The sequence below is a fragment of the Mustela putorius genome, unplaced genomic scaffold (genome assembly GCF_011764305.1).
Source record: "Mustela putorius furo isolate JIRA1106 unplaced genomic scaffold, ASM1176430v1.1 tig00000083_pilon_pilon_pilon, whole genome shotgun sequence".
Lineage (NCBI taxonomy): Eukaryota > Metazoa > Chordata > Mammalia > Carnivora > Mustelidae > Mustela > Mustela putorius.
In genome coordinates this window covers 26,220,259-26,247,549 of record NW_025421273.1, presented here as the reverse complement: position 1 = coordinate 26,247,549, position 27,291 = coordinate 26,220,259, and the positions used below count along the sequence as shown (strand labels likewise).

Here is a 27,291-nt window from a genome sequence, read left to right as displayed (position 1 = left end):
CAGGATATATACACAGTCTCTGCGAGTAAGTTTGATATGTTCTTGAAAGACAAATTGTATTTCCTAAGAAAATAACTGCTATGATTTTATACTTGATAGCATAAAGAAGCCAGAGAACAATTCTTCTGGGATGAGCTTGAATTATTTTTCAAGGAGATTAGCACTGTTAGGTTTCCCTTACTTTAAGAAAAGGAATGTGTTATGTGTTCCTGTAAACTTGTAGGATTAGTCAGGAGAGGGATTATCTATATCCTTTTTTTTTTTTTTAAGATTTATTTATTTGACACAGAGAGAGAGAGAGAGAGATATCACAAGTAGGCAGAGAGGCCTGCTGAGAGAGGGGGGGAAGTAGGCTCCCTGCTGAGAAGAGATTCAGATATGGAGCTGGATCCCAGGACCCTGAGATTATGACCTGAGCCAAAAGCAGAGGCTTACCCCACTGAGCCACCCAGGTGCCCTGATTCTCTATGTCCTTTATGAACAGGGGATAAGTGGTGCTTTCCTTCAGACCGGTTCCACAAAATATTCTCTCCTTGGACTCATGTGTAGCAACCTACAACAAAACTCCTAGAGCACAGTAATTCCTCCTCCTCAAAACTGGCTGTCACATGCTAATGAATGGTGAGTGCACACAGAACTAATTGAGCACCACCTTAAAATAATAATAATAATAATAATAATGTGTCCTTTAGATATCCTCTCCTGGGAGTGTAGTGTTTGGTCAAATTTAAAAGGATTTAGACTTTTCTACACTAAAATAAGTATTCTCTTTATATAGACTCAATAGAAACCTGTTAATTCCTAAGTGGACAGCATTCTTTTCCAGAAATCCCTACATGGCTCCATCATAGTACTTTAGGACTCCTTTTTTAAGCAAAAAAAAGCATATCAAATGACATAGTAGACAAAATGTAATTTCAAATCTGAAGATGCTAAAACTTGGAGAGCTGAACACTATGCTTGTTGTAAAAGAATACCCTTCCTTGTTACTGTTATGAAAAGAAAAACAGCTCAATCTCTGCCCTTATCGCTACTGCAATTCCCTTATCATAAGAGTGCAAGATGATTGGAGCGCTTGGGTAGCTCAGTGGGTTAAAGCCTCTGCCTTAGGCTCAGGTCATGATCCCAGGGTCCTGGGATCCAGCCCCGCATCTGGCTCTCTGCCTCCTCTCTCTCTCTCTGGCTGCCTTTCTGACTACTTGTGATCTCTGTCTGTCAAATAAATAAATTAAATTTTAAAAAAAGTACTAGATGATTATAAAGTTAAAGTAAAATCTAATACCCAAGATTTCCTGTGGTATACTGTTGGTTTTCACTAACATAATTCAGGAATATCAGCATTTCATTTTGCATGTAAGTGTTTCACCACATTTAGGACTTAATGTCTTAATATTTTTTTGACAACCTTAAACAATTTCAAAACTTCTCATACTCAGTGCTTTTGTGTTCAGAACCCGTAAACGCTGATGATATTCACTACTGGGAAACTGAAGTGGCATGGGTCTCCTTAAAAGGCTGTAAAATAGAACTTTAATGACTGCAGCATAATCCCATAAAGTATAAGTGAGTAACAGAATTTTACACCAGCACAAATGTTCTGGGCCCCAGTGTCTTTTTTTTTAGCCCACAAAGACATTATGCACCAGCCAAGAATTAGTTTGAATTAACAGTTTTGCATGGAGTCTTTATTGCAGATATATCCAGGTATCTTCTCTGAAGGATAAAGGAGTATACGTCATAAATGTTCCAATTGTTTATTGTAGTTTATTTGTAGATTGTTTTCCTATTTAATTTCCATTGCATTAACTAGTTACTTAACTAAATTAGATCCCAGTTGAACATTTCGATTAAACAAATGGGAGATCTCCTATACATCTACACGAGGTACATTTCTCAAGGCTTCATTTTATTCTCAGAGAAGCAGGTACTACTGGGAACACAGAGCATGGAAATCTGCCACTGCACATACTAGGTCCGGGAGTATAGTAGGAAACCGTCAAAACAGGAAGTAATATGTGGTCACAGCGTGTAAGTGTGATTAAGACATACTCCTTTTACAGTAATTCATAACCACATTCTGATGGTGATCACATTATCTGATACTGTTTTCCATACAATAGAAAGTAGGGGGGAAGGAGAAGGGAAGGGAGTGTGGAAGGAGGAAGATTTTTTGTTTTTTGTTTTTTTCTTTTAGGAGGAAGGTTTTTAATATCCATCCATTTCTTGACATGTGACTAATAACCCTTATTTCACTGATTCTTTGAAGTGCAAAAATTAATCTTTTTGTAGCTATAATGCTTTGATTTACAAATAATGACTTTCTCATTCTATGCTAAAATTAAATTCAACCTAACAACAGCCTAATCTGTTTTTTACATATTAAATTTGGATTTCTAAAAGGGCACAGATCTTATCTTCTGTTTTCAGACTTGTCTTCTTTCTCTAGACCAAGCTAAAAATCTATCAACATAAAACGAAAAGAAAAAACTTACAATTTTGAAATCTTCAGAAAATATCACTTTGGAATTGTTTTACTCTTATATTAAAATGAAAAAATACTTAGAACCACAAATTACATTCAAATGTAACTAATATTTTTATTTTGTGTTCTTCACACAAAGAACAAAAATTAAGTTACTCTAAATATTATATGAACAGCATCTGTAACATAAGCCTACATTTATACACCTTTTTATTAGAGTATGAATTTAAAAATTCACATCTAAATTGCTAAAAAATCATATAAGCTCGCATATCTAATTATTTTAAAAGTTAATTCATTGATCACTTCCTTTTTCTTGCATTATCTCTTGCAATTTTGGAGGGAAAATGCAAATTTTTGTGGTGTTGATGACCACCTACTAAAATAAGAACATATCCCCATAGGCCAACCTTCTGGTTAGCTTTTTTTTAATTTTTATTTTTTTAAATGATATACTGAACAAAATTTTTAATAGTTTATTTCATGACAACTCGAGGGCATTCCTTAACAAAACTGCCCTATTTAATGTATTTAAAAAAAAAATAAATATTTGAAAAGTGTATCCACAGTGTTCCTAAGAAATAGTTTTGAATTCCAGAGTCCCAAGGAGATGAATTGGCTGTCAGATAACAATGTGCTTCCATCAGACGGACTTGGCAGTTGTAAACAAAAGGAATTTTCTCAGCTTTTCCTCACAAATATGAAATATTTGCTTTAGGCCAACAGCTGGGGTGATTTAAAGAAGTCCTGCATATATATTAGTTTTCATTCAAAATTACAAATCCTTCTCCCATTCTGAAACCTCTGACTGCATCTTAGGAAAACTGAAAATTGTTCTGAGATGAAGTGACATTCTCAGGGAAGTAAAAGTCAAAAAATAGTACCTACTTACAACTCTCATCAAATTTCAGATAACAGGCCATCTGGTTAATAATCTTTAGGAAATTCATTTGTTCAAACGTACTTGAAGTGGCTTGAAAAATCATGAGAAAGTTTGGTCTGTTCTAGCATTTCTAAAAATATTTAAAACTATAATAAAATCAAAATAGAGACTACATGAAAAGCCACTGAAATTCCTTCAACTGGATGTTGCTTAAGAATATATATATACACACACGTATATATACACATACGTGTGTGTATATATATATATATATACATATATATATTTCCATATGATAACTAAAAATTATTCATGCAAAAATGTTATATTTGAATTATAATTTTTAAATTATCCTTTCATTTTACCAAATACTTAAATCATACTGCTACTTTGTAAATAGATGAATTAAAAGCACCTTTACAAGATACTTATTAGGAATTAACTATTCATAAGAGCTTATGAAAGAGATCAAAGTATATTTTCAGAGTATTTTTATATACTAAGAGATAGGTTATGAACTTATGAACTTAGTAGTGAACTTAACCAAGTATTTACCGTGTTTTTACTTCTCTCTGGAAACTAGCTTGCAGTAGTGACTTTCAGTTATTTTGAATTCCACAGATATATTCCCTATATTGAAATATTTATTACGGACAAAATTTTACAATAAAATAGACACCTCTGGGTTTAATTTTACTTGTGGTGATAAAAATGGAGCCTATATATTTACAAATATCTTAGAAGTTGACAAGCCATTTTTTTCTAGTTACATTTACACAGAATTTACACAGAATTTACACAGAATTAACTTTTGCCCTTGGGCCCAGTGAATCTGAGTATGTTCTATATCTAAAATGAACTTCATATTTCATTATTTTAAATAAAATCTTATTTTTACCTAAAGTGCCTATTAAAACAGGCATGGAAATTGTTGCTACTTTTAATAGACCTGTTATTTGCCCTTAAAATGCAAACTTATTAAACTTGAGTTATCAAGACATATGAGACATATAATTCATACTTCAAACTACAAAGTGTACAATTTATTTTAATTACTACAGACAGAAGATTCTGTGCTTTGTAGATGTAAACTGTAGATATAAATTAATAACGGCCCTCAAGTAGTATATATCAACCTATAAGATTCTGTTATCTGAAGAAATAAAATATATTTTAAAATCTGGAGTCCATATGATCATCTTGGGGAAAAAAAAATCAACACTAAAATGACAATACTTTGATAATACAATTCTTGCTTCTATTTCTACTAATCTTTGAATTATTTTTCCAGGAGAAATATTTAGAAAGCTATCATAAAATAATGAAATACAGTTGTGAATAGCTGTTATTAACAATGTTCACCATAAGTGATAAATATCAAACACCAAATTTAAATCATTAAGAACTTAAAATATGTCCTCAAACATCACAAATGACACACAAAGCTACAGCATGAAAATTAAAATAACTACTGGAATACTTTTCTTTTCCATAATATACTATAAATGCACATTAAATCACTACCTTTCCTCCTATAAATGCAAATAAAACAAACTAGATGGACCATTAGGAAAACATGTACTCTCTAAGTACCAAAGCAATGGTAACTCACAAGGAAATCAATGTCTCAGGAAAGGAAGTCTGTAATTTTTTTTAATCTTTATTAAAAGTTAGTACCATTTGTGCAAAATTCCACAATTTTTAATTGTAAATTAGTCTGCAAGCCACTTGTTAGACCTCTTGTTTCTGTAAAACGTTCAAAGACTAAGACATGAAATTGGAAGACATGGCCCTTGAAATTCAAGTATTTTTTAAAAAATACAGTTAATGTCGTCATAACTTTGGAATTAAAAATACTTACAGTCTCTCCAGCTCTTTAAGATCCTGGAATGCTCCTCTTTCAATGGTGCTAATCTTATTCTCCATAAGCTGACTGAAATGCAAAGTATAATAGGGTCTTAATGTTACCACTCCCCATCTGAACGAGTTTCAGTTCAGCAACTAAAAACTTGTAACCTCTTTCCTTTTATAAAATTAAGCAGTGCTCTGGTTTGAGCTCTAATATCAAATTTTACTGATGACAGATTTGAAAGAAATAACAGAGGGCAAACAGCATCCACATCACAAGACTTCAATAGAAAATACTAATGTAGTTTTGCATAAAACTTACTGATCAAAACTCTGAACCTCCAACTACAGCTTATCCTGAGAAGTAACCCATGACATGGCAGTTTTGATAACTGTTTTTGGTAAACTGATTTTGGAGTGAGTTCTTAACTGAAAGAATCAATATACAGCATGTCACCATGCACATAATTTAATTCACTTGTGGATATATATCAGAAATTGGAAGATTTCATAATGGCCAAAATGTGTCCTTTAAAAGATTAACACCCAACACACAGTGGTCAAAAGTATATGTTCACTGCAATGTAAATATTTACAAATCTGTGGGTAGAAACAGTTTCACATTACATTGAATCTCCAATGATGGTTCCCCCACCACAAATTTTACCCACTAATTAAAGAAGTAATCATATTGCAACAACATTATAAAAACCACAAAGATATAAAATACAAGAAACAATTCAAAATATGACCAGTGTATTTTTATAGAGAAACATTTCCCATCAAAAACTGCAGGAAAGTTGGATTGCTTGATTTAAACGTTAGAAAATACATCTAAGTATTGTTTGCTAAAAAACTCTTTTATATTAGTAATAATAAAATGCAGACCTACTTAATTTTTTTCTAGTTAATCTCAAATCCTTACAGTGTATCAAATGTCTCACATTACTTATTCATATTGTGAAAGCAATTATTCTACACGTTTATATGCATAAGGCACTTAGGGTATGGTATAGCAAACATTTGAGGTCATTTCTATTTTATTTCAATGGCAAGAATCCAACCTTAAAATAAAAACATACATTTTCATCAAAAGCTGTAATAAAATAATAAACCAAAAAAAGAGAAAGGAAACCTAGACCTTTTAAAATTTTATATTTCTGTCATTGGGACAGTTTTTCAATCTGAGACCAGTAACAATACAAAACATGCAATCTTAAGAACAAAAGAAAATTCTTCAAAGTACCAAAGAACATACTTACAGAACTCTTAGGTGTCGAAGACCAGCAAAGTCTGTCTTGGTAATCCGTGTGATGTTATTTCCATTCAAATCCCTAAGAGAAAACAAGAAAATGAAAGTTCTATTTTATTTCTAGTTAAACAAAGAAAAGTAAAAACTTTAAGGTGAAAGACAATTCCAATAACTAATGTAGTTTACAAAGTAAAAGAGAGAAGAAAGTAGCAATCTTTGAAATTTTTTTAAATGATTCTTAACAAGTTTACAGAATCCCTGCTTATTGGTATCTACAAGAACACGAAGTGATTATGTTATCAGAAGTCCTCTTTTGTGTCTGTAGGGGAGTGCTTTCAATTTTTGTTTTTATGAGGATGTGTATGTTCATTTCACAGGTATTCTGCTAATTTAACTATTATGGTTAGGCACACCCTGAAAAAGTTCCTTTCAGGAAGCTAAAAAGAACAATTTTCTAATACTACCCAGGAATACATTTTGTAAAATTCAGAACTCTATCCTTAGGTGGCACGGTGACTAAACTTCCTAAGGCAAATAAAAAAAGTTAGACTGCTATCAAAAGAACTGCACTTCAAAGACTTGCATTTATAGGCATTTACCTTCCAACAATTCTATGTTTGTATGAAAACTAAACTCTTCATTTGCAGCTCAGGGAACCCCGCTGTGAGGGTAAAGTCAAAACTACTAGCCCGGGCAATAATGGAAATAGATTCAGGCCCTGACATTTTTGTTCGGATTTCAAAACCACGTTTCCTTCAAGTCACCACCCCCTTTTCTGGCATCTTAGGTCAAGATCTAAACTTGCCCTGGTTCCAATCATTTTCAAGTAAAACCAGGCTTTGCTGCGGTTTGAATATTCGCCTTCACGGAAGTTAAGTTTTCTCTTACCTCTGAGTTGAAAACATCATGTTGGAAATCTGTATGTAAAGTGCGTATTTTCTCAAAGATAGAATTCTATAAGCTAACACTGAGTAAACTATTTTCTGAAAACTGTATTGATCCCTCATAGGGATATATTTTTTTTTTCAAGGACCCGAATCTCAATTACTATTTTTTTTTCTGAGTGCATTCCCTTTTTGTTGAATAAGACATGTTAGTGTCCCAAACTTTAAACTGTTTTTGAATGGCACGCAATGACAAGGGCTAATACAAAATTCTGCATTGCTTTCACCCCAACCCACTACCCATGCCGAGCAAAGTACCACCAAGTTGTTCCTACAATTGTTGGGGTCTTCTATGGGCTATTTGACACAACGTGAACCACCCCCCCCCCTCCGCCCCAGACAACTGTGGTAGATCCCGTTTTGACAAGACACCCTTGGTAGGGCCCCAACTGTCCCAGCTCTGTGGGCCCTGGAAGGAAAGAGGAGAAGTTGGGGAGCAGGCCAGAGAGGCTGGGGGTGGGGGAGCCATTAGCAAAGGCGGAAAAGGCTCAACTATGGCCTTTAAGCTGAGAGCCAGGGAATTGGGTGAGATAAGAAGAGCGACTTGAGGCGCTGCGGGCCCTGCGGGCGGAGAGGTTTGGGTCCTAGCAGGTCCCCTCCGCAGCGCGCCACCCTCACACCCGGGGGTGCGTAGAGGCCGCCGGAGTCGAGTCGGGGCGCGCTTGGCCCCGCCACCCTCGCCCAGCGCACGCCGGGCCCATGCGCAAGGGCGAGTGCAGCGCGCCCAGGGCGCTCAGGCAGCGCGGGGCGGCGGCCTCGGCGTTCACAAAGGGACTGGCTTCCATGCTCCACTTCCCTGAACTCGGGAAGTGCCCCACAAGGAGTGCGTGGGCCGTCAACACCCGGTCTGCGATTACTTCTTCATTAGAGATTCGCAGAGACAGGGAGGCGGGGATGTCTGCAGGCAGCAGAGCGCGAAGAAGGGAAGGAAGGAGAACTGCGGCCACGTGAATGGGCTCAGAAACTGCCAGAAAGGTGTACGGGGGCCCAAGGGCTCAGCAGGAAGGGCGGGGGGGACTGCGGAGGGGGGCAGCGGAGGGCCGCGGGGTCGCGGTAGCAGTTGGACTCCGCTCGGCTGGTTAGGCTTAGAGAGCTACCCCTAACTTCCCCTACACGGTGGGAAAAGGTCCTCCTCTTCAGTCACCAGTCCGGACAGGTCTCTAGGGGCGGGCCGCCACCGCCTCCTCCCTGGAGACGTGGGGGGCGGGGGAAAGAGTAGCGGGGGTGGCGTGTGGCGACCCAGCTTGCTGCTTAGGTCCTGGGGCATCCTTCCCTCTGAGGCCTGCAGAAGCGCCCCCGGGCGGAACCAGACGCCCCACGACCCCTTCTCTCCACCCCTCCGTCCTCAGGAGGGTGACACTAACCCGGGGAGCGGAGGTTTCTCCCTTCTGAGTACCCCCAGCCAATCTCCCTCCGCGCCACCCCACGGCGACAAAAGCTGGGATTTGGCCCTGAAACCGACCCGCTAGTGTTGGCAACCGCAAGGTGACTCTGTTTGCAGAGTGTGGGGAACAAAGTCGCGACTCCCTTGCCCTGGGCATCGGCGAGTATTTGTCCCCACGTCCCCGGTTGCCCAAGCCCCAGAAAAGTCGCCTGCCCTGGGATGCAAGTGGCTGGACTAGAGTGGAAAGAAGGGACCAAGCGCAGCTGCCGGCGGGCCCGCCCCTCCTGGGGCAGCGGCCCCTCCCTGTGCAGCGCCCTCCTGTCCTTCGCCCTCCCAAGGGAGTTCTAGCCCAGGATGCGCGTGCAGGAGAGCTACCCGGGCACAGGTCCCTGTGCTGCTTGATCCCTCCAGTCTCGACGAAAGGGATGCGTGACCCAGTGTGTGTAAGGGTCTGGGGGTGTAATATCCCATACTCACAGTCTCTCAGTGTTGCGGGGGATATTCCTGGGCACGCTGCGCAGCGCCAGCCCGTGACAATCCACTGTGCTGCCCGAGCAGGAGCACTGTGCTGGGCACGCCTGCGTCGCCACCTCGTTCAGGATCACCAGCACTAACCCCATCGACAGGGACAGCGTCTGCCAGCCGACGCCGCGCATCTTCCCCCGCCGCCTCCTCGCTCGCCGGCGCGGGGGGTTCCTCTTTAGCTCGTTGCTCCGCGCGAATCGCGCTGTGTCTGAGGCCCAGTATCTGGCACGGGGCTAGGAACCCAGAGTGTCCGGATAAATGTACACAAAATAATATGGTAGTAACAATAATAATATTCACGGCAATAGAGCTGACACAGGTATGCGCCTCCCACCTCCCCTCCACCCTCCTCCACCAGGGCAGGCGCTCCTCGGGCAACTTTAGCTCCTGAAGATCAATCGGCCAGGCCAAGGCTACAAGGAGACTCCAAAGCTCCGAGGAGGAGATCACGCGTCGTCTGTCTCAGTCAACTTGTCGGTAAAAGAGCTGGGGCTCCTAAAGGCGTAAAGATGCAGCAGGAGCTGGTTGGGCGGAAAAGGGAGTGCTCCGATTCTACTGACCCCCTCTGCAAATCCGATTCCAGGGGGAGGCTAGGAGACAGAAGAGAGGTGCTCAGTAGAAATGGTGGCCTGGATCAAAGTGGGCTCTCCAAAGCTAGAAGGCGCAAGAGCCCAGCGGGCGGGGTGCGGAGCGCGCGGGACTACTGGGCATGGCGCGCGGGGGCGCACGGGGCGGGGGCACAGCCTGGAGGGCGCGGGGCGGCGCTGCGGGGCTCCGGCGCGGCTCACTCGCGCGGCCTCCCGACAGCCTGCGGCTCTTCTGCAGCCCGGACAGGTCCTCGCCGTCTCCCGACAGGCGAGGGCTGCTTGCAAACACACATGCACTTCGCGGAAGGATGTCTCGGGTAATTCCGCCTCCCGCCCGGCGTCCTTGGCGACGATCCGCACCAGGGCCTTCCCCGAGGTCACGGGGAAAAGACAAAAGGGCAATGGGGCCGCGGCAGCCGGCAGCAATATCCACTAGTCACTCCCCGACAGAGGAAATCCAAGAGGCCAAGTTGAGGACCAGAGCTCCTCCGAGGATTGAATCGGGGCTGGCTGGCAGGCAGGGCAGGAGTGCAAAGGCCAAGGTGGAGGTGTCTGCGTCTTGGGTCCTGCTGGGGCGTCCTGGGGAATGACGAGGTGGCAGTAAGCCGGTGGGAACAGCTACTCTGAGAGCCCAGGAGGCGGCTGAATGGCAGTCCTGTGTGCGCGCGTGTCAGCCCCTCGCGTCTCCCGGATACGCCGCAGCTCCGCAGCAGACACCTGATGGCAAAGGTGGACGAAACCAGAGCAGGCACCTAGGCGGACGCAGCCCCTCGGCCGCCCCACCGACAGCCGCCCGCAAGTGGGCTCTCCTCAAAGTGCAGGAACTTTTCCCAGGCTTTGAATCCCGGCCCCCACGGCCACGGTGGCAGTCTTCCCGCCGACGTCGCGACGCCGCCCGGCTCCTGGTGCTGCACCTGACTCGGCGGCCGCAGTCCCGAGCAGCCTGTCTCCTCGCAGCCCCTTCCCCTCTCTTGGCTGCTTTCCGCTCCTCTTTCTCCAGGGAGGGAAGTGGCAGGGAGGGAAAGTGGCGACAGGCAGCAGGGACTCGGTGGCCCTGCTGGCTCCCGAGCTCCAGGCAAGTGTCTAAACAATAGGACGGACGCAGCAGCCCTAGTCTCGCTCGGCTGCGGGAAGGTGCGTTGTTGTTGTAACTGGAGTTGTTCGCTCGGGCTGCCTGGCGCTGAGCGCAGCCAAACAAAAACCCGACCCGCGCCTCTGGAGCCGGCTGCTCTGGAGCCCCCAGACGCTCCCCTTTCTCTTCAGCACTCCGGCCGTGCCCGGAAAGATCGGCAGCTCCCGCCTGTGCCCGAGAGCCCCGTCGCTCCCATCACTCGCCGCTGCCGCCGCCGCCGCCTTTTTAAAGCACCGTCTGCGGCAGCCACCGCCGCCACCACCGCTGCTGCCAGCCTCCGCCGTCCGCGCGCTCTCCAAATAAATAACCCCAAGTCAGAAGTTAAGCCGGCGTCGGCTTTATATACCAAGCGGAGCCCCCACCCCCTAGGCCCCGCCCCGCGCCGCCCGGCACCGCCCACTGGCTGCGCGCGGGGCGCCCGCACCTCGCCGGGGAGAGGTGAGGCCCGGGCTGCCAGCGCCAGGCGGAGGCGGCAGCGGGCGGCGCGTTCTCGCGCGCCCTGGCTCGCGCCTTCGCTCCCACGCCCGGACAAAGTTTGCCGAAGGAAGGAGGTTCCCGGGCCCCCGCCCCCACCTCCAGGGCCCGGGAGGTGCCCCAGGCTCTGAGCTGGTTGGTCGCGGCGGAGGAATGGGGAGAGGGCGCCTTTGAACGCGACTCATAAATAAATAGAGCTGCCAGTGCCTTTGCGGCAGCGTTTGCCACGATCCTGAAGGGGCTGTTCAGTGTGTTTGCAGCGCAGCAAAAGAGAGACCGATAGATTGTGATTAAAAAAAAAGAAAAAGAAAGAAAAGAAAAAAAAAAAAAAAAGAAACCCCAAAATAGATCTGCCTGCGCTCACAGACACACACATGTGTTTTTTTGGGAGCTTAAAAGTTCAGAGTTTTTGCAAGTTTTCCAGCCTTCTCGCCAGCCTTCCCATCTCTGAGCCACCCCCTTCCGTTTAACCCTTTCTCTATAGTCACACACTTAACACCAGGCTCAGCTAACGTCTTGGATATAAAATATGCTCGCAAAACCCTAAGGGCTTGAATATGTCTGTGTGGTTTTACTCTCTTAGGAGAGAAAACTAAATCCCTAGCAACGCACGTTGTAACCAGAAGGTTTCCTTTATTTAGGGGAAGATCTGGATTTTTTCCCCCCACTATGTTTTGAAGGAGAATTTCCTTGTTTCCTCTTGTCTTTTTAGTGTGATGTGTGTCTGGCAAGTGCTATAACTCGCCTGCTCCCCACTGCTCTCCCAGCAAAAACCAGTATCACTATGGAGTTGAAATGGTAACTAGAGGAGTCAGCTCCTTTTCTTGAATTTAAAGCACCTTATGTGGTTCTTTCTTGTCCCATTCCACCTTAGTAGGCTGTCACAGGAAGTAGTGCAAACCTGCAGCTTAATGCCAGTTCATAGTGTGACAATTATTTGTGTCATTATCTATCCTCCCCTTGAAAGCAAGAGGATCTGTCCAATTTACTTTTGTATTTCCAACATCTAACAGTATGCCTACCACATAGTCGGCGCCCTGAAAATTAACCCCTTTTCCCCCTTAACATAAGAATGTACTCAATCTGAAACTTCACCAATATCTCTATTAACTGTTTTCCTATTTAAATTCCCAAAATGGCTTTTAAGGAGACTATCTCTACCTATTCCGTTTCCCAGGTCTAGAAATCCTAAGCTATTCTGAGGACATTTCCAAAGACAGGAGACCTATTATATAACCAAACTGGAACTCATTTTAGTGCCATAGATTTACCTTGGTCTGTTCTTTTAAAGACTTGAAAACATCTAACATTTATTAACTTATTTGTCCTTCTCAGTTTTAGCTTAAAGTTCTGTTATGTAACTTCTTTTTAAAATTAATTATTTTTGTTAACATATAATGTATTATTTGGCCCAGGGGTACAGGTCTGTGAATTGTCAGGCTTACATATTTCACAGCACTCACCATATCACATATCCTCCCCAGTGTGCATAACCCAACTGTCCTCTCCCTACTCCCCCCAACCCTGAGTTTGTTTTGTGAGATTAAGAGTCTCTTATGGTTTGTCTCCCTCCCATTCCCATCTTGTTTCACTTTTTTCCTTTCCTAACCTTCTCCCCCCAATTCCTCACATCAGACTATGTAACTTCTTTAAGAAGGAGAAAGTGGAAGCCATACTCACATTTTTTTAAGGATAAAGAGTTAAAGAATAAGTGCTTATGAATGACCAAGGATTCTTCCACCACCTTACCCCAAACCCAGTGAATTTTCTTTATTCTGTACCAATAATTATGTGGTTGATATATGTTTGCTACCACACTAATTAATTTCATAACTCTGATACCTTGTCAACAAAAAGATGTATTTATTTTCAGTTTTATCCACCACCAAGAATCATTGTTCTGTATTTTAATTGCAAAAATGTATCTTGCATTCCAATATTTGCAAATAATGTTATTTATATTGTTGCACCAATGAAAGTCATAAACATGAGTTCAAGTTTGATTCTTTGTCTGGGTCGCTTTCCATTTTGTGTAAAGCCAAAAAAGAACTGAAAATAATATTTGTAGCCACATGCCTATTGGAACACGTTTTTAAATTTATGAAAATTTAAATAAGAAGATGTGTCCAAGGATTTCATGAAGAAGAAAAAGAAGACTGCAACTAATTCCTGAGCAACATGGCACATTAATTTGTCCTATCAATTTTTCAGCTAATAAAGGGAAATTTATACATGAGTGACCAGGTTTCTTATTTCTAAAGCTATTATTTTAGTATCCTCCAGTATTATTGTAGGGTGATTTTTGGAGGCCTTGAAAGCTTCAGTACCATTAACTTCTAGGTCTTCATTTTCCTGAATTATGCTGCTCTCAAGTGAGATCTGAATTTTTCTTTGACTGTGTTATACCCAACCTGAAGAAAGCCTTCTGTGGTGCCTCTTGTCACCACATGAGGTCTCCATAAATCCTGACCTGAATTAAACAGAAGTGGAAACCACTGGAGTCAACATTCAAGTCTCCTATTATGTTGAAGGAAAAAACAAGAAAGAAAAAAATAATCCAGTTGCTACAATATTATAGAAAACAATTTAGACAATTATAACTGCATACAGTTAAAAAAATAAAAAGCAATCATTCTCTCAATTCACATTTTCTTTGGAAAAAGAAAAAAAAAGTTTATGACATTGGGACATGTGGAGGAAGGGAATAAGATAAAGAATCAATGAAAAAGAGGTAAATATGAATGAAAAAAAGATAATAGTCACAACATTGATCAAATTCATGAAGCTAACAGAATAATTACATGTCTTTAACTGTCTTCATGCCACTATTTTCCATTGTTGCAAAATGTGCTCACATTAATTTTCTAATTTTTCTTACAAGATCTTTGCATTTGAAGTACAGATATGGAACCCCAGAGTCATGGAGATTGAGATTTAACTAAATTTTTTTCCATGCATCCCAAGTACCAAGCTGTTTAATAGAGTTAAAACCATAGTGAAACTGTATAAGGTGGCTATTTGACAAGCATTCAGGTCTTTAGTCAGGTGTGATTAAATGGCAGAGCTGAAATCAGGACCTGCATTCTCTGACTCAAATTTCAATTGGTTCTCCTACACACAACTCTATGTAGAGGACCCCCTGAAACTCTCAGGGATCAAGGAATCTATAATTCATTGGGAACTGTCACCACGATACAGGAGATGTTCACATCTCTGCACATGCTCTGTTTATGGTCATCTAAGAAGAGGAGGGGAGAGCTAGGGCCTGCAGCAGCAGCACCCCAATAATAATAATACTCAAATAGCTTCTGGAATTGGCTTAAACTTTGAGATGATTCACTAGGGCAGTGTTCTCAGAGTATGGTTCCTGGACCAAAAGCATCAGGAACACCAGAGACTGTAGCTGGAAATGCAAATGTTCAGACCCCACATTAGACCCACAGAATCAGAAACTCTGGGGAGTGGAGGCCAGCAATCTGGTTCTAACAAGCCCTCCAAGTGGTTTTGATGCTCACTGAAATTTGAGAACCATTCTTTCTAGAGCTACTTTGTGGTTACATCTGAGCCACTTAAGTATAGAGAATTAAGCAGCACTGAGTGATGGACGGTGCCTGCTGAGTAGGCTTAGGCTTTTCCTTGCTGGGTATTTGACAATTGCACGTTCCTGATAACCTCTAGGGGGCACCAAAATATTTTTATGTACAGCCCCACCGAGGCACTGAAAGCTTACACTCCTTTTGCAAGGAAACAGCCGGAGAAGTGCAAAGAACTTCAATCTCAACAAACTGCCCTAATTATCATGTCTCAGCCAGTTAGAAAAATTCACCATATTTTTTTTTTCAGTTTAATATTATTTATTATGGGAATAATGATATCTACTGTTTGTGATTATGGTGAAAATTAAGACAGTATCCGTCAAACTGACCCAGCACAGTGCCCAGCATAGACTGAAGTGTTCATTAAATAAAAAGGAGTATCACTTCTTTCCTCCTTACTACTGCTATTGCTAGGTAAATGTTTCTAAAACATTGTATTGCTATTGTGAGAATAGATTAAGTATTTCCATTATTTATTATAATGATCAGGTAACTTATCCTGAGCCCGGGAAACCCTGGGGCTATACTTTAAGAGTTAAAAACAAACAAAACAAAACAAAACAAAAAAAACATGCCCTGCCCAGGCCTACAGCTTTCCATGAGCAAAAAAGTTGAGGTGGATACAGTTAGTTTCAAGACACTTCTATCCCATGATATACTTTGAAGGTGTGAAGTTGGTTTTTCCATTGCCATAATAAAATAGCTTGTTGGTAGTTTGGTAAATTAAAATGAAAAGTCTAAAACCTGGATCCTCTTCTAAGTGGGAAGGCCTGGGAAGCTTTGGATCTGTCCCTTAGATTTTTCTGGCCATAGTTTTTCTCATTTATATATAATGTTGGGATTAGACCAGTTGAACCATAAATACTTCCCAGAGCTTAGTAATAATATACTTATTAAGTAATGTCTGGGTTCCAAATATTTAGTTCCTTTCATGCTCACAACAATCTGAGTTAGAGACTATTTCAATCCCCCATTTATACTTAAGTAAATGTGAGTTCACAGGAACTCATTCAGTTGGTCATGTTCTTAATAAATGGCAATAAATTAGAGTTCTGATCTGACACCCCAAATCTCATTGTACAAACATCACAATACACTGTTTCTCAAATTCTATCATTTAAGTATATAGTGTAATGACTTGTTCCGTATGTAATTAAGACCAAAACGCTTTAGGGGAGGTAAAGTTGGAGTAGAGGCAGTTGAACAATAAATATACAATATACTTGAACAAAACAACAATGACAAAAGGAGTAAAAGGAATAGTTTATACCCAATAATGCAGGTTAAAAAAAAAACAAAACACAACACATTAACATTAAAGAGCCCAAAGGAAAATATACAGAAACATTTTAATGGTTTTATGAAGTTAAAATAAATTTGCAAGAATTTAGCCATCAAGGGAAAAGGAAATACTGTTGTATATGATTTTAAGTTGCCTGAACTTTTGACTCTACTAAGTCTAAAACTGTGTCTCCTGGATTTTCACAAAAGAAAATAAAAATCTTTCTGTGTTACTTGGAAACGAAGGGAGAGAAACCCCTCACACCTTCTGCAGGCTTTTGCTAGTTTGAAAAAGTTGACCTTCCTGCAGCAGGGTCATAATATCAGGCTAAAATTACAAAGAATTTGTTCTAGTCTAACATAAACTCAAAATAAAATATTTCAAATCTCAAGGCTAAATACTATAATTTAGATAATAATCAACTCTGATTAGCAGAGGCTAGTCATAACCACCATTAGAACATTGTAGTTCAAGGTACATGGCTGCCTGATGGCCAAAAAAGCCATTTTCTCAGAGAAAGAGTCATATTAATGTCTTACTTGGAGAGTTAACTTTTCTGTAAAGAAATGGACAGTAAGTGTTTTAAGCTTTGCAGGCCAATGGGCAAAATTAAGGATATTATACAGACTCCAATATAATAAAGAAAAAACAAATTTCCACAAATGTTTTACTGTTGTAATTAATTATATAACAGTTGGTTACAATTATTTTTTGTAATATAGATCTACTTAATAGTAATTATGGAATTGTTTTTAGAGAGAATAACATTTCATTTAATTGGAGGTCCAAAGTAAGTATTTCCTATCATCAAATCCATTGCTAAGTTTAATATACAAAAATCATTTTTAGCTCACTGACCATACAAAACGTGTGACAGGTCCAACTCGGCCTTAGTCCAAAAAGGTGGTTATTTGATGGGTGAAGTCATAGTTTCCTAAAGGTGATGTTAAAATTCAAGGGATGTTGTAACGATAAAGGCTCTGAGTTCCAAAGTGGCTGCTCTGTGACAAGCAGTAAATGTCTTCCTCAGTATTATCTACTGCTCTCTCTAGCTCTTCAGCTCTGAAATGCAATTCTGCAAAAACTTTTAAGAAAATTTAAACTCATTTCATTTTAATATAAAATGAATTAGAACACAATATGCTGCATATCCATTTCTTCTATGTGCTTATCTGTTGAACCAGATGGTCCTCATATATAGAATGGAGATAAGAAGAAGTAACATTTATTAAGTATTTACTATGTGCAGGCATTATTCCACGTGTTCTACTTTATATTCTCATTTAATCCTCCTTGAAAACTGTATTACCTAAGAGATGAGGAAGTTGAAGGACAAAAATGTTGAAGTAACTTCCCACATTTCAGTGGGTATGAGGGAAATGAAGTCAGGAAAAGTTAAATAACTTGTGCAAGGTTGCTCAGTTAGGAAAGGGTAGGGAGAGCTAAGATCTCAACCCAAGCAACCAGGGGTCAAAGCACTAAGCCTCTTAATAATTAATATATTCTAGGAATTTCACGATAATAAAATGAAAACTATGCATATGAAAGAAATACATAAACTATAAAATACCATATTAATGTTCTTACTTGCACTGTGGCTATTTTAAATTGAAGATGGTGAATGCCAAAAACAACATACAAACATTTAGTAAAGAATACCTGGTGTGAATGTAATCTTACTTGGGCCAACCCTTTTATCTCCTTCTTTCCTTAGTAATGGGTTTCTTTCATTTCTCTTTCATGACTTGGAATACACTGTCCTTATATAAAAAGGAATGAAACAAAAGGGATATTTTTACACTAAAATGACATGGAAATTCTATATTTTCTATGCAGATTTAAGAAAAATACTATGTAAAGAAGAATCTCTAAGTATAAAGAGTTTAACTTTTCAAGAAGTATAATGTCTGAAGAAATAGAAATACTACTTTAGGTGTTGTTAACTAGTAATATCTTGTGTAAGAAGAATCAGCTCAAAGTTATATGTTCTTCTTTATGATGGTAAGATAACATAGCTGAAAAATAGTCTTATGTATGATTGCCCCAGCAATATAGTGAAAAGTTTTGAAAATTAAATGTGAATTCTCATGCTGCTTTTACCCACTGAGCCACCCAGGCACCCCTCTAATGCTGTTTTAAGGAGCATATCAAAATAAAGTAACTTTTAAAAGTGTGTCCATTCATTCCAAATTGCTTTATTTGGGGATAAATCTATTCAGAATTACAGACATAACTCTTTCGTGTGTGCATTCCTAAATCTCACCTATATATCCCTTACCCTTAATATCTTTGCCTGGGTCTAAATTTTTATTTTTATTTTTCTTCCTTAAACTATTATATGTGGAAAATAAGAGATTATACATTATCCTACCTCAAAGAAGTTGTGGAGATTAAGTAAGTTAATACATAAAGCACTTGGAGACTTCTGGTTCTAAAACAAGAAGGCATCTGCCCACGTATTTCCACTCCTCCTCTTTAAGTACAACTAAATGTCCTTGACGGAATTCCACAGGCAATGATAAAAGGGGTCCAGAGAGCTAGGAAGAAAAGGAGTTGGATTGGCTGAGAAGCTCAGGAATTGAGGACTGACAGCACTTGAGTTTCCTGGTTTTTCCTTCTTTCTCACATAGTGCCAAGAAAGGACAAGTCTGTGAGAGACCTAGTGGGGAACCTGAAATCCTGCTCCCTACCTAGGGCATCAGATGGCTGAGATCCTCCTCCCAACTGCTGCTGCTCAATCATTGGGACACCAGCAGGCAAACTGATCCACTTCCAGGGAAGCACTTGTGGAACCCAGTATTTCCCTGCCTTCCACTCAGTGGCATGAGAGACCCAGGCCCAGCATCTTCTGGCTCTCCACTGTCCCATCATGCCCCCCCATCCCCAAGTTGCTCCCCTTTCTCCTCCACCCCCCCCCCCCAGCAGAAGATGATCCAGGGTATTACTCAGCTCCAGCAGGCAGCAGAATAGGGAATAGCAGAAGCCCCAGCAGCACCAAGATAGCAAACCAGACCAGAATTGCATCGCAAAGACTCTGAAAACTAAAGTCCACATAAGTAGGCCAGGACCTACATGCTAAATCTAAACACAGTGACAACAAGCTAAAATAGAAGATTTAAATAGGATCAAGATTCTTCTAACATAATGGAAATGTCCAGGCTGAAATAGGAAAAAATCACTCATCATACCAAGAACAGAGAAAATCACAATACGAATGATAAAAGACAATTAACTGATGCCAATCAGATGGTGAAAGGGGCTATCAAGACATTCTTAGGTGAAAAAATACTAAAATATTTTGTTTTGCCAGCAGACCAACCCTAAGGAAATGGCTAAAGGAAGTTCTTTAAGGAAAAAGGAAACAATAAAGAAAGGAATCTTGAAACATGGGGGGAACAAAGAAAAAACAACGAAGTGAGTAAAAATAGGGGTACAAACAGTATATTTTCCTTCTCCTCTTGTGCTTTCTAAATCATGTTGGAGGATTAAAATAAAATCATCACACTGTGTTATGTGATTCTCAGTGTTTGTAGAAGAAATATCGAAGACAATAGTATCATATACAGGTGAAAGTAAAGAGAAAGGGAGGTAAAGCTTCTGCACTTCAGTCAAACTGATAAAATGTCAACATTACCAGACTGTGATAAATTATGTCTATACAATGTAATACCTAGAACCATAAGAAAAGTGTGCAAAGAGATATACTCAAAAATACTATAGAGATATCAAAATGGAGTTCTAAAACATGTTCAAATAACCCATAAAAAGCTAAAATTAAAAAAAAAATAACAGAAAGGAAAACCACCAAAACCAAATAGAAAACACAAAGAGAATGACAGACATAGGCTCTAACATATTTTAATGATTACATCAAATCTAAGTGATCTAAATGTACCAATGACAAGAATAGATTGGCAGAAAGGATTGAAAATCATGACCCAACTATGTGCTGTCTGTCAGAGACTCACTTGAAATAATCACAAATAGGTAGGTAGAAAGTAAAAGGATGGAAAAATGTATACCATGCAAACCTTAATCAAAAGAAGATAGAAGTGACGATACACATATCAGATAAAGCAGGTATCAGAGCACAGAAAATTACTAGAGATATTGTGTAGTGATAGAAGTGTCAGCCCACCAAGAAGACAACATTCCAACATTCAGTAAAGTATGTTGATTGTCTTGGTGGTTACATACACAAACCTACACATGTGTTAAAATTGCCTAAAGCTACACACACACACACACACACACACACACACACACACTCGCATACACACAAATGCAGTATTTCTGGTGAAATCTAATAAATTCTATGTGTTGTACCAATGTCAATATTCTGGTTTTGATATTGTACTCTAGCTATGTAAGACCTTAATACTGGGGAGGCAGGGTGATGGGTTCATGGGACCTCCCTCCCTCTACATTTCTTTGCATCTTCTTATGAATTGGAAAAAAAAAGTTAAGAACCAAAGTTACATACTGAATTATTGCATCTTGTATAACATTTTTGAAATCACAAGAAGAAAAATTGTAAGTCTTTATTCCTAAAGAGTATGTTGGGCTAAGGATGTCTGCAGACAGACATACTGAAGGATGGAGAAGGGAAAGTTTGTAAAGGAGTCAAAAGTATGGGGTTTGGGCTATGGGTTGTGAGAGAAAGAGAGAGAGGTGTGGACGATCCTGAGTGGGAAACTACTTATGGAGAAGGAAGAAGACCAGGGTATGCAGGTGACTAAAGACAGTAATTGGAGGAAGGGAAGTAAGACTAACTGGGAAGAATGTGAGGAGTGTGTGTGTGTGTGTGTGTGTGTGTGTGTGTGTGCCTGTACATGTGTGTGTGACTGTGCATGTGTGTGTGAGAAAAAGATATGACAAGGTGCGGGAAGGATTTCCAGAAGGGAGAAATGGTCTTGGCCATTTTGAGTGGATGGTATGGGAACCAAAATTGTGCAGGGGAGATATAAAGGAAATGTGTGCACAAAGAGACAAACAGTAATCAGAGATAGATGTAATATAATAATGGAGGAAGACGGGGACTGTCATTGTTGGCCCAACAGCTTTTAGTGAGAAAGCTACTGTATCTAGAGGGCTATATGTTTAGAGGTTATTCCTGTAACTGTTCTCAATGAACTATGAGAACTTGTGAGGGTTGTTGAAGCCTGCTGAGCCTTTGGCTCTTATCTGTGAAATGATGAGTTGATTTTTCTCATATCATTCAAGCTGCAGCAGTCTATGATTTTATTGTCACTACATGGAACAAATAGGGAAAATGTGTTTATAAGCTTTCTTTCTTCATTTTAACATCAATGATTAACAACAAAGACTAAAATGTCTTCAGTGGTCTGTGGTTTTCACTTTAGAAAAGCAAAAACTGGGCAAGTATTGGATTGTGGTAAGTTAGCAGAAACAACTAAAAGGAAGGAAAAACCCGAGTTGCTGAATATTTTAAGAGAAAAAGTCCTTGCATTAAAAACAATGGGTTTATGTTGCCAGAGAGAGTAATATTTAATTCCACTTTCACAAATATTTCATCCCTTCACCTTCACAGTGACAAGGATGCCATTGAGTGGTTTGAACCACCTCTAAGCAGACTTCATCTTCAGCAAATCATCTTCAGCAAAAGGATTAAACAGTCATACAGCCATACCATGGAAGATTACTTCACAATAACAAGGATCATACCATTGATACAGCATGGGTGGGTCTCAAAGACACCAGGCTGAGTAAAAAAGCTTGTGTCAAAAGCCATATACCAATGGTTGAATTTAAGGAATGTTCTCAAAATGACAAAATTAAAGAGGTAGAGAAAAAATCATTGCTTGCCCACTGATAGGGATATTTAGGAGGAGGAGAGGAGTGTGACATTGAGGACAGCTCACAGGAGCTTTTCGTGGCAATGAAATAGTTCTGTCTTGATTGCAGTGGCAATTATACAAATCCACATCACAGAGCTTCACACACACTCTGTACCAAGTGTGTGCATGGATTTTGTTACTGTACCATATTGGTTTTGATACTGTTTTGCAATTAAGACATAACCATTGAGTATGTAGGAGCTCTTTGCACTGTCCTTGAAAATTCCTGTGAATTTATAATTATTTCAAAATAAAAGAAAAGTTAAAAGCAGTGTCAATGTCTAGAAGGTGATATGGTATCATTGTTAACAACCCTTGCTATATCAACCTAGGTTATACAACTTCATAGTTTTATGAACTTGGCTTAAATATTCTCTTTTTTTGTTATTAATCTCTAAACTGGGATCATCATGGTACCTAATTCGAGACATTATTGTGATGATTAAGAGAATTAATGTAAGTAAATTGCTAAGAGTATGGCATACAAAGTCCTAACTGAATGTTATCCATTTTTTTTAAAGATTTTATTTATTTATTTGACACAAAGAGAGAGAGAGAGAAACCACAAGTAGGCAGAGAAAGAGAGAGGGAAGCAGGCTCTCTGCTGAGCAAAAAACCTGATATGGGACTCAATCCCAGGACTCTGAGACCATGACCTGAGCCGAAGGCAGAGGCTCAACCCACTGAGCCACCCAGGCGCCCTGTTATCCATGATTAAAGATAAATTTTATATTATAAATATAATGATTCTTGTGCACGTTGTTGTTTTTCTTTTCTTTTCTTTTTTTTGAAAGAGAACTTTTTATTGCTTTTATAAACAGAAAATTCAACAGTGTCTACTGAGCCCTGTTTGGTGGCCAGTTCCTTAGCCTTTTTCAACTTGGCAATGCAAGCCACCCATTTTGCACCCAGAATGCTGCTTCCCCAGTGACAGCATATCTCATCATATCCATCATTATAATTGGGTCCTGATGGCTTCCACCAGCTTAGCCAGAGCTCCTTTGTCTTCTGAGTTAATCTGTGTGAAGGAAACAGTGGTACGGGTCTTCCTGTGGACCAGATGCCCCAGCCTGGCCTTCCCCTTGATAGTTCAGTAGAGAAGAGCCATCTTCTGACACAGAGCAGGCAGGAAGACAATCAGCTACGTGGGCTCCACACCATGTGCAATCACTACCAGCTGAGCCTTCTTGTTTTCCACCAAGGTGGTCACAGTATTAACCCCAGCACGAAGGACAAGCGGCCTTGGAGTGGGGACCTCCTCTTAGCTGGCAGCTGTCTTCTCATCCTGGGGCCAATCGTCTCTGCTTCTTCTCTTGCTATGTCTCTGGTCTATGTTTATGAGCCAGCTTGAGGAGTTAGGTAACCGTTTGGCCGTCCAAGGCCTGGGCGAACTGGTGAATTGTGGGAGGCCCTTTTAGCTGTTTATAGGAAATAGACCTTTGCTGCTGCAGCCATTTGACAAAGTGGGTGAGGTCCGTTTTGGCCTGGATATTTTGTCAGACCTAAAAAAATTCTTGGGCCTTTTTTCCAACAGGGGAGTGACCAACTTCTTGGCCTCTGACTTCTTCATGACAGAGGCTTCAGAGCCACTTTCTTCCCCTTCACCTTCTTTACTTTGGCCTCTTGGATGGCTGGAGGAAAGAGCTGTTCGTTTTTGTAACAGCTAGAAGGCTCACAGTTGAATATTGGGCATACCATTAGGTATTGTGTGTTTGTTTAGGCATGCTGAATGTGTGACAGTCTTCATATAATTTTCCTGACATTTTTACTTATCAAACAGATATTCTTTTGCATTATATTGCTTTGCAATATGCTCTTATTCCATTGCATTTCAGAACTCCAGGTTATGTACCTATTCATTCCTTCCTTATCTGGTTTTACTTCATAATTTTTGACACTCTTTTCTATTTTTTAAGGGGGGGAGAGAGAGAGAGGATCTTAAGCAGGCTCAGCACCCAACCCAGAGCCCAATTTGGGGCTCAACTGAACGACCTAAGCCCTGAGCCGAAATCGAGAGTTGGTGGTTCAATCGACTAAACCACCCAGGTGCCCCTTGACACTAAATAATTTTTTGAACTAATGTTAAGATCTTTATAACAAAGGATAAAAATCATAGGTGTGTGAAAGAAGAAACTTCTTCAGTAAAAGCATAGCTGCTTATACAACCATAACTATAACATTCAACTTTTGTAGAAAGTATATTACTATTGCAGCATTAAGGGATTATGTGACTTAGTTCAGAAAAATGCATATTGAGCCCTGTTTGGTACTTGCTTCTGGTGTAGATGCTAGAGAGACAGAGATAGAAAAGATATAAATCTTCCCCTTGGGGAGCCTATAGGCCAGCAGATAGACAATAGAAAAATAAGACATTAGAAATCACCAGATGTGTGTGGTGAGAAAAACATGTATAGCAGAATGACAGAAACAAAAAGCATAGTTCTGCCCTGTGATGTCAGGAAAGACAGGACAATGAGTAAGTTTTGAAGGATTGAGAGGAATATTTCTGGTGCACAATTTGAATGATTATAAGTACAAACAACATAAAACCATGACCAAATCTTTTATCCCATAAGAAAATATATTACCTCACATAACAATAATCTCTGAGGCAGAATGGCCCCAGAGCTGATAAAGCCGGTAGATAAGATATATACGTATGTGTGTGTGTATAGATATACATATGTAAGATATATGTGTATATATCTTTATATATACATGTATATAAGATATATATACATATATATGTGTGTGTATATAGTCCTGTGACTTTATATGGCCAAAGAAATATGAGAATTCGGGGCACCTGGGTGGCTCAGTGGGTTAAAGCCTCTGCCTTCAGCTCAGGTAATGATCCCAGGGTCTTGGGATGGAGCTCTGCATCGGGATCTCTGCTCAGCAGGAGCCTGCTTCCTCCTCTTTCTCTGCCTACTTGTGATCTCTGTCTGTCAAATAAATAAATAAAATCTTAAAAAAAGAAAGAAACGTGAGAAGTCATGGAAGTCACAATGTATGTCATGTTGAAAAGCCAGGAGGTAAATCTCTATGTGCTCTTCTCCCTCTACTGTGATGATCACAAATGTTTTTTGGTCAGTATGCTCAAACAGCCTGGTTCCTGAAGTTGAAGGTGATATGAGGAAGACTACATAGCAGAGCCCAGCTGATCCACAGTGGACGTGAAGCATGAGTCAGAGAAGTAAATACTATTACGAGTGTTCTGTAAGAGTTTTATGAAATCGTGTTAAGATATATATGTATGTATACATCTTATATATATATGTATATAAGATATATATGTATATATGTGTGTATATATATGTATGTGTATATATAGAGAGAGATTGATTTATTATAAGGAATTGATTCACACAGTTATGAAGGCTGACAAGTCCAAGTCCCAAGATCTGCAGTCAGCAAGCTGGAGACCTAGGATTGCTGAGGGTGTGAGCTCCTGTCTGAAAGCCAACGGGCTCATGACCCAGTAAGCACAGATGTTTCAGTTCAAGTCTGAAGGCAGGAAAACAAACAAACAAACAAACAAACACAATGTTCCAGCTCAAAGCAGTCACGAAAGAGGAATTCTTACTTATTAGAGGGAAGGCCAGGCTTTCTTGTTGGATTCAGGCCTTCAGCTAATTGGATGAGACCCTCCCACGTTAGGGAGAACAATCTGCTTTACTAGGTCTACTGATTTAAATGTTAAATGCATCCAAAAACATTCTGACAGAAAAATCTAGAATAGTGGGTGACCAGATATCTGGGAACCTCATGTCCCTGTCAAGTTGACACACTCCCCAAAGTATTCATACTTAATTGATTCAGGGTGTGCTTGGGCAGCAGAATTTTTTAAAGCTCCCTCATGATCTAATCTGCAGCCAAGATTGAGAAGCACTATACAGGAGGGTGGTGTCCCATACAGGAAACTTGGGGAATGTGGAGTCTGATACTAGGATTTTCTACTTTTGCAAACAGGATCCCCTCCTCCCCCACCAACTTCCTAACCAACTTAGTATCAAGATTTGTTAGACTTGATACTGAATATAGGGAGGAAAAAATCCTATTTCTTCCTCCAATTTGGAATCCCCATGGAGACATAGAGAAATAGGTCACGGGGGGTGAAACCTACAAATCAATATGCCATTAATAACAGAAAGAGCCATGTTCAATAATAATTTACTCAGACATTATTTTCTCTTAATATAATACATGCTTTAACTTTGGAAGTACAGCAGGAACCAAATGAGAAATCTTTACTCCAGAACCAATTAAATGAATAAATACCACTCCTCCACCCACCCAGGAAAATAGAGACAGAAATAATTTAATTTACTTAAGACTGGCAATGAAATCCAAATACAAATCAATGAGCCAAGGGTCCTTTATAAAAATACTCCTTAAGACATTATTTTGAACATAAACATATGTATACCATTGTTTATTCTCTAAGAAAATTTCCATTTGAGAATTACATATGTGTGTTTATATCTGACAAATATATCTGATATGCATATATATGACTATATATTATATAGGTACATGATACTTTAATATTTATGCATTTTGCCTCATCAGTATCTTTTAATTAATTTACAATGATGGTTTTTCATGAAACTATCTGCTTGACATTGCTATAAACATAATGTAATATTATTAACATTTGCATAGATAGATTATTACAGTACAGATAGTTTACTTTTCTTCAACTATTAAATAAGGGTAATTTATTTTTATTTATGGCTATAGATTAAAACTTATGAATTACTCAGGTAAGGAATGGGAAGAAGTATTCATGGCATTTAAAAACCTTTTTTTAAAAAGATTCCATTTTAATCACAGATGAGACAGATTCATAAATTGAAACCTCTTTAATTGGCAATTAAAAGCTGTAGGACAATGTTGTCTCTCTGCTTTTTCAGAATTAAGTCCCAGCTGTTTTGAGAAACCAACCAGAAGATTGAGAGAAACTGCTAAGTATCCTGGGGAGCAATTGTGAGTAAAGAGTCACATTAGCTTCCATTATTCTAAAATCATTGTGTTACCAGCA

General features: G+C 40.0%; 1 protein-coding gene and 1 pseudogene across 4 annotated transcripts in view; both read right to left on the bottom strand.

Annotated features, from left to right (window-relative positions):
- SLIT2 (slit guidance ligand 2) overlaps positions 1–9,843 on the bottom strand; it is a 357,600-nt gene extending 347,757 nt beyond the window's left edge. For all 4 annotated transcript variants that reach the window (XM_013061510.2, XM_013061511.2, XM_004762698.3 and 1 more), the window contains exons 1-3: positions 9,271–9,843; positions 6,476–6,547; positions 5,227–5,298 (exon numbers count right to left, since the gene is read on the bottom strand). In XM_013061510.2, the coding sequence (XP_012916964.1) occupies positions 5,227–5,298; positions 6,476–6,547; positions 9,271–9,449 (323 nt within the window). In that variant the 5' untranslated portion in view covers positions 9,450–9,843. The remainder of the gene's footprint in view (positions 1–5,226; positions 5,299–6,475; positions 6,548–9,270) is intronic.
- Positions 9,844–17,342: 7,499 nt separating this feature from the next.
- LOC101671962 lies at positions 17,343–23,945 on the bottom strand (annotated as a pseudogene).
- Between the last annotated feature and the right edge of the window lie 3,346 nt (positions 23,946–27,291).